Source organism: Sinocyclocheilus rhinocerous, unplaced genomic scaffold (assembly GCF_001515625.1).
Source record: "Sinocyclocheilus rhinocerous isolate Xijiao unplaced genomic scaffold, SAMN03320098_v1.1 scaffold1069, whole genome shotgun sequence".
Lineage (NCBI taxonomy): Eukaryota > Metazoa > Chordata > Actinopteri > Cypriniformes > Cyprinidae > Sinocyclocheilus > Sinocyclocheilus rhinocerous.
The window spans coordinates 1,819,959-1,828,605 of record NW_015635541.1 but is presented as its reverse complement, the minus strand read 5'-3'; the positions used below and the strand labels follow the sequence as shown (position 1 = coordinate 1,828,605).

General features: G+C 36.2%; 1 protein-coding gene across 1 annotated transcript in view; it reads left to right on the top strand.

Annotated features, from left to right (window-relative positions):
- LOC107747287 (collagen alpha-1(XIX) chain-like) overlaps positions 1 to 8,647 on the top strand; it is a 140,059-nt gene that overhangs the window by 109,922 nt on the left and 21,490 nt on the right. Inside the window, exons 38-41 of the mRNA XM_016561756.1 lie at positions 1,789 to 1,833; positions 2,877 to 2,927; positions 3,029 to 3,073; positions 6,023 to 6,049. Of these exons, the coding sequence (XP_016417242.1) occupies positions 1,789 to 1,833; positions 2,877 to 2,927; positions 3,029 to 3,073; positions 6,023 to 6,049 (168 nt within the window). The remainder of the gene's footprint in view (positions 1 to 1,788; positions 1,834 to 2,876; positions 2,928 to 3,028; positions 3,074 to 6,022; positions 6,050 to 8,647) is intronic.

Here is an 8,647-nt window from a genome sequence, read left to right as displayed (position 1 = left end):
GTAGTTCACTGAGAAGCTATGCAAACAGCTGTCATTATCGCGAACGATTTCTTCGATTTCATAATCGCGCGATTAAATCGTCTGCGATTATGAACACGATATTGCGTAGCTTGTCAGTGAACTACGGCTCTGTGAAGTAAATGCTGCTCCATCTGAAAGCATGTGAAAATACTACATTTAATAACATGTTTTACTCCAAACTCACTTCATAACGTCAGTCGAGTGTTTTAAATAAATCCTTGAGATGATGTGGCTTCTTACACAGAATAAGGCACGCAACATATTTCATAGTATTCTAAGCAGTGATAAAGGCTATGTCGATTAGCATTGCATTATAATATAAATTATAAGTCGAACTCGGATAAACCATATATTGTCGTAGTCGTGTGTTTATTAGTCACGTTGAATTAATGAAAGCAGTTAAATCTTCTGGGTTTCTTCTGAAAGGCTTATTTGGCGTTTCAGCGCGAGAGCGCCCTCTGGCCTTCAGATGGAGATTTACTGCTGATCACAGAACTGTGCTTCACTGAAAGATACACATGACAATCGCAGCTTCTGCCTAAAATGCGATTTATCGCCTTTACGATTTAATTTAGATTAATCATGCAGCCCTAGTGTGCGCGTTACCTGCGTGCTGCATCTGCGTGTCTCTCTCTACAAACAATTAATTAGACTACTTCAAAAACAGCGATTTTAGCACCCCGTTGCTGAGGAATATAATGTAGTGATCTAGTAAACAAGTTTGTGCGATCTGCAATCTCCGACTCTCTCTCTCTCTCTCTCTCTCGCTTGCTCTCTGTGTGTGTGTGTGTGTGTGCACGAGTGATGTGTCTGGGTTTGTGTGCTTCAATTAAAGCAGCGCATTTATATAGGAACGGTGATTAAACTGACTTGGAACTACCTGTGCATTAAACGGTTTTACTGCATACCTGCCAGCCAATCAGAATCCAGTATTCAGACAGACCATGGAATAATTGTTTGTGGAACACAAGTGGACACATGCTACATTTCCATATATACTAGTTTATGGACATGGACAATGTCAAGTGAATAAGTGAACACTAGATTTCGAAGGGCTGCTGTTGAGAAAAAAAAAAGAATAACAAATAAAAATTTGGACCATTTCTTTCACAAAATGATCAGATGTTCTCAGAAGGCCTGAAATATTGTCTATCTTTTTGTAATCTTTAAAATGGCTTATTTTCTATTCCACTTAAGAAAGTTATACAGGTTTAGCACAACATGATAGTAAATTGTTATGTGTATCATCCTAAATGTTATATTTAAAAACTCTACAGTTAAACTGAATTTTAGAGTGGGATAAAAACAAAATGTAAGTCACATCTTTTTCTCTCTTTGGCTTTTCCCAACAATATAGTTCTTTGACCCATCTGCATCTGTATGAGTCACACACACTGCCTGATAAATGGTTGAAGTAATACTCTCACAAACAGTTAGCAGGAGATAGTGAATATGCCGCTCAATGTGTTCGACGAGCTGGTGGTTTGCCCTGCAGTGTGCAGATATGCACTAGAAAGGAAATAGAGGCATTTTTCATCGGTTTTCATCAGCTGATCGGCTCCACTGAGAGCCAACCCAATAGAGCCAAGGGGCATTGAGTCTATCCTCAAAACGTCCAAATGCTCTATCTGAAACCTGTTATTATTCACAACATTTGCTAACACTGCAGTGTGGCGTTGGCCCTGACTCTCAATGCAATCATATACTTTGTTTGGAGAGGCAGTTTGTGTTATGCATGTAAAGAAAAGAAATGTCTTTTTGTTCCAGGGCAGCGATGGACCGCAAGGCGGAACCGGACCTCCTGGACCTCCTGTAAGTTCTGAATTAAAGTGTGCATTTCCTACACCACTAGGAATTGCAAACGTAATTGAAAATATAATAAATGCTTTCCTACAGGTTTCCATAACTCTTCCCGCTGTCTTTCATTGGTCACTAAACATATAGCTCTGCTCCAGTCTAGCATCACATGGTTGGAGTTTTGCAAAACAACAAGCAATTTTTGTGCAACAGTATTTATCCATTTTGGGAAAATCAGTCTACAAGTGGCTTATTCATAGTTATCTCTGCGCATAAAGATGGAATGGGGAAAATTATTTTACATAGAAAAAAATTGGACACTTTAGCTATAAATGATATTTAAAGCACAAGTAAGATGTGTATTTGATTTTAACAAATAATTTATATTTATAGGCCTATATACTATAACATGTAGACTTTTTTGAATACTTGTATTTGCAGTTTCTTTCAGATCTGAAAGTTTGACATTTTAATAGCAATTTGTATGTATTCCCAACTAATTTAACGCAATTAACCCTATAAAGCTTGCATGATACATCAATTTCTAAGAACTCTTAATTATCAACATGATCAAAATTGAAAAACCTGTTGCACACAATCTTCTTCATGCCTTCTGTCGTCTGATTGATAGTTCATATTCTTTTAAAAACCCTTTTAAAATGTAAATAACAGTATGATTCAACAGGCTTTATTTATTTATTTATTTATTTATTTTAAAGACTTAAAAAGTATTTTTATTTATATATACTTTTTTAAAAAGAAAATTTGATTTCTCTTGACATTTGTATTCCAAACGTTAGGCTTTAAAAGAGTTCAATTAGGGACCAGTACAGGTTCAAACCTTAATATTAGAGAATTTAGTTTGTTTCCCTTATGATTTTATAGCCTGGTGAATGATAAATAAGGAGAAAAATCTCATTGACTTGTATTTGAAGGCGGAACCTGTGACATATCTGGAAACTATAATATCATATTGATTTGGGCAGGTTATTTTGACTTTAGCCAATCAGCAACCACCTAGCAACATGCTAAAATCTTGTAAACTTGTTTTTTTCTAGGGTGTCCCATATGCAGAGGGCAATGGAATGAGCAGTCTCTATAAGATTCAGGTATAACTTTCACCTGATACTAAAACACACAATATTTTAGATTGTAACTGTATTGGTCATATTGTTTATACCTTTTAAACTGTCCTCATTATTATTTACAGAATGGAGCAGCTAATACAGGTCAACCCGGACCACCAGGGCCCCCGGTATGTGTCATATTTTTTAAATTATATCCCACATAAAATAAACAGTTCTTTGAACGTAGCCCACCACATGGAATCAGTTGTTGCACTTTTAATGAAGTTTAAATGTCAATACACAAAGAAGCTACATTGATTTGGGAATCTGTATTCGGTTTAGCTGCTGTCCGCCCCTGATTTCAAGAGTTTTACACAGCATGAATTCAAGGACGGATCACGGCCACACAGACACAAATCTGAAACTCAGACAATGACAGCAGCCCAAAGGGAGAAGGGCAAAACAAACCCGTCACACATAGTCAACAAAGTAGCTGCTTGTAAAGAAGGGGTAATTGAAATGCAGCGCTTTAACAGGAAAAAAAGAGAAATGCATATAAAAGAGCTTTTCTCCCCTAGCGGAATCATCCGATTAGCTTATCAACGCAGCGACACGCACACTTATCTAGTCTGTATATAATGTGTCCTTCCTTTCCATGAAGAACAAGAGTGTATTCCCTCCTGGGCCATCTTTTCCAGACCGCCCAGAACTCTGGAAATGCTAAACCCTTATCAGCAGGTCTGAAAGAGGACACTCTCCAATCTCCCTCCTCACTGCGATAGACTCAAAGAGCTGCTTACAAGTCCCTCAGGGTGCTTTGTTTCGGTTTATCCTCAAGTGAACTTGTTCTAAGTGGGACGTGACACTTTCTGTTGACGTGCCGCAGCTGGAGGAGACCACACTTAGACAAAGCACACTTAAACTTCGATTGAACTTCATTTGAACAATCAAGACGCTTGTGACTGGGAGAACGTTTGATGTGACTGGATTGTGTTAGCATGCAGTGTCATGATATATTAGCTCACTGGTGTGCTAAAGGGTAAAATTAGCTTTCGAATGTAATATTCAGTCTTGTTTTATTGGGGGAAATAGGGTAAATTAGAGGCACTCTTGGCTGTCATCTCAAAAAGTGGTTCAATTTGCCTCAATTCACTTTGGTGTTTATATTGTATGTCTAATGCAGCTCGGTTTAGGCTGTTTTCCAGAACCTAGCATGCTTCATCACTGTCTATGGTCTACAAACTCAGCATCCTAAGCATCATGAAACCTCATAAGTGAATGATTTAAAGGGGTCGTGAACTGCCTTTGTTTTTTATTTTGTACTGTTCTCTGAGGTCCACTTATAATGTTATCAAGATTTTTACATTAAAAATATATAAAACAGAAATATATATAACAATATACATTTATAAAATAGCCCACTCAGTACATATCAAACTATCTGTAATGCAAGACAAAGCAATAGCGACCACATAATAAAAAAGTTACTCACACTATGGTGTGACATTGGATCCAATATAGTCAGCACAGCATTGTCTTTTAGTTTAAATCTTTTAGAAGATCCTGTGATGAATTGTGCCTTATTTGTTAATGAATATGTGATAAAATGAAGTGAAAAAAGGACCAAGTTCTTACTGATGTGGTCTGAAACTTCAGTAAATATGAAGTTTATTGTTTGGTTTGGCTCTTGTCATTTACATACTGTGTGCACGAATCAGTGGGCGGGGCAAAACAGGCAGCGATGTAGAAGCAGGCGTTGATCTTCTTTTACGGAGGTGGTGTTTAGCCACAATATTACGTCAGAAAGTGGCACATTCCACAGCCTGTCGTTTTGGCCGATAGGCTTCAATACAAGCTGTTTTTAGACTAATTAGAAAGTTTTGAGTTCTGAAACTTACAGAATGTTTTTATTTATATATCAAAAGATCAAGGGAATTTTGATTTCTCAGTTCATAACCCCTTTAAAACTCTACATAGGCATAAACAGTCACTCATGCACAGCCCACATGATGCCTTAAATTGTTAGATAGGTAGATAGATTAATGAAGCCTTTGCGTTACATGCATAATTGTACACTCATTTGAAAGAAGATATTTGACAGTGGAATTGCAGTGGAAGCGGAGTTACAAATAAATATAAGCAAAATTCAGTGTTTAAGTGCAGCTTTTATGCATTTTAGTGTGAATAATTAATAAATTATGCATTTTAGTGTTAATTATTAATACATGAAATATAATCAATTAAAATTAATGTTAAATAATAATAATAATATCAGTTAAGTTGTACATTTTTTGCTTGAAGCTAGACTTTTTTTAATTTAATTAAGTTTCCTTTTTAGTTCTAGTTCCTTGAATTCAAATTACAATATATACTATATGTTCAATGTATTTATTAATTCAGAATCAGAAAGAGCTTTATTGCCAAGTGTGCTTACACAAGGAATAATTCATTATATCATTAGTTGTTTATCAAATTAAGTTTTCTCCAAACTGTGTTGGAAGGACACTTCCCATAAGATTTCCTAAAATGCATCAACATCTTAATACAATTATTTAATTAGTAGATTTGAATGATGTCAAATATTTATCTAATAGCATTGTAGTGGTCATTTTGTGGTGCTCTATGGCAAAATTAAAATCTCTAAGTTGTTTTGATAGTACTGAACTGAGTTAATATTTCTAATCAGTTGAGTAAAAACGTATTCTACATATGAATTATGAATGCATTCTACACATGTAGTCAATCATAATGTAATTATTTGTCACAAACTTCCTAACATTCATTTCTTGTGTAACTTTAATTTCTTTGAATTACAAGTCAATAAATTCTATTCCGATCATACCAATTAAACTTCCTGGGGTATATTGCCAGTTCAGTTCAAAATTCACACTCATGAAATGCAAAAGATCCGATTCTTAAATTCTGAATTGTGCTCTACCCGGTCAGATCGACAGCTCACTAGGCTTTGGAACAGAATTCTGTCAGCATAATTCCCTCGTGACTCTTTTGTTACTGTTTGACAGCAAACCTAAGCAGATGTCATCCAGCTAATTACACAGATTGGATTAATTGATAGCACATAGAGCCGTAAGGTCAAATAAGGTTTCACAGGATAATTCTGTGCTTTTCTTTTCCAGGGGCCCAAAGGAGATGAAGGAAGGATGGTGAGTGTTGTGTCGCTGTGATTTGTATTGAATGGTCTTCTGCCCTTCTATGCCTCTGGATTGAGAGAAACAGGTCTGGCCAGCACTCGCTTTCTGGCTAGTCTCCATTAATCACAGCTCCTGGCTCAGAAGTAGCCCGAGAGCAGCCGAGCACGACAGTTTAGTCACACAGCATTCTCAACAACAAAAGGAGTGATCAGGAACGGCGCCTAAATCAAATTGTTGCCGCATATTTCTCTGCCTGTGGGAGATGTTGTGAACGCGGTACATGCGCAGCCCCCAAACAAAATCACATGCACGACAATACAATAGCAACAATGCAGCTCCAGCAACCAAAAAGCTGGCACTTCCTGTTCTCTCGGGTGCAATTTTGATATTTTTTTATTGTTTCTTTTTTTCCAAAACCATTTTTCAGTGGCATGCTAATTTGACATTTGAATAAATGGTCCCAGCAGTCTCTGGCACCGCGCTAGAATTGCCCCCATCTGTCTCCAGTCGATCCTCTTTCTGGTCCCATGTAGGTCTGCGCTCTGTTATACATGGCAATCTACACGTGCGACAATTACTGCCGCAATCCGTCTCGGTGGCGAGGCCCATTAACGTAGCGCCCGCTGCTGTCCGTCAATAGCGACTGAGCCGTGAGACGAACGTAATATATGATGCTTGTACGCAGATTTTTCAGCACTCCGTGGACTGGTTCGGTGTGGAGAAGCAGCCAATCACTTGGGGTGAATTACGAGCTGCTCTGTTTGCGGCGAAGTACGTGTGATTTATTAACACGGCAGGCTAAATGAAAATGGAAGGAGGAAAGTAAATGCTTTGTCAGGATGGTAATGCGACAGAATTAGAGTTAACTCGACGCACTTGTCAGGGCGAAGATAAATATGTGGATTTTAATTGAAATAATCAGTGACATGCCTTGAAAAATGGCATTTGGTGTTTGTTGAGTCGCTAAAATACATTACACAACCAGTTTGGTAGCTACACTGTTGTGATCTGCTTCATCAGTCACTTTGACCTGGAAATACATTTTGAGTTTCCACTGAAGGAAACAGGAAAGTCACAACTTTCTAAAGAAATTATTTTTTCTATTCCAAACCATTGCTGTGATATAATCTTTTAAACTTCTGGCACTTTTGTGGCTCAAGGGTTGATTTTTATTATATATATATGTTTAATTCTTTTATGCATATATATGAAGGGAACATTACATTTGACTTGGAAACTTTTTACCATGCTTTCATCATTTAGTTTTACTACTTTTCAAATGCCGTTATGTATAGATTTGATTGTTTAACTTGTGTCCCAGAGCCAGAATATCCAATATTCAGAATATCCAGCTAATCCATCATAAAAAAAATATATAAATGTTACATTTTGAAACTATTATAATATAAATGAAAAGTAAAAATAAACCTTTTCAATATTTGTGTGAAAATGTTGGATCATGCAACATGGTGTAATGGCTGCTGAAAATTCAGTTTTGTCATCATATGAAAAAAATTACATACTATATTAAAATAGAGAACAGTTATTTTTGATTGTAAAAAATATTTCGCAATATTACTGATTTATTTTCTGTATTTTCAATCAAATAAATGCAGCCTTGGTGAGCATAAGAGACTTAATTAAAATGCAAATATATTACATAAAGAAGTTATTATATAATAGCAATTATTCATTTATCCCCAAATTTCCACCCCAACAAACAATTGTGCTCCTGATAAAGTTATATTTATTTATTTATTTAAATTCTGCCTCATTTGCAATCCATCTGTAATCTGATCAAATTGTGCATACATACATATATATATATATATATATATATTAGGGCTGCCCTCAACTAAGGCTTTTTTTGGTCGATTAGTAGTCGTTCATTTTAAGCATTAGTCGACTAATGGCACGTTTATTAATAAACCATTTAAATAATTATAATGATCCTTTAATTGCCTACAAAGCCTAATAAGCGCTCAAGCGCATGCATAAAGCTTGCCACAGCGCACCGCAGAAGCTATGATTATGAATGTGTCAGGGAAAAACAGTAAGGAGGCTGCATTAACATTTTAATAATTCACTGATAAACAAATGCTTTCTCGTCATCTCCACAGAAGTGGATGCGCCTGTATGCATGTTTCACATGCATTATTACATAATCTGAGAATATTTGTTTTACATTTGAATTGGTTCATTTGAAAGTAGACATTTCACTATCTATTAGGGGTGTAACGGTACACGTATTTGTACCGAACCGTTTCGGTATTCATTTTAAGCATTAGTCAACTAATCGCATGTTTATTAATAAACCATTTAAATCATTATAATGATCCTTTAATTGCCTACAAAGCCTAATAAGCGCTCAAGCGCATGCATAAAGCTTGCCACAGCGCACCGCAGAAGCTATGATTATGAATGTGTCAGGGAAAAACAGTAAGGAGGCTGCATTAACATTTTAATAATTCACTGATAAACAAATGCTTTCTCGTCATCTCCACAGAAGTGGATGCGCCTGTATGCATGTTTCACATGCATTATTACATAATCTGAGAATATTTGTTTTACATTTGAATTGGTTCATTTGAAAGTAGACATTTCACTATC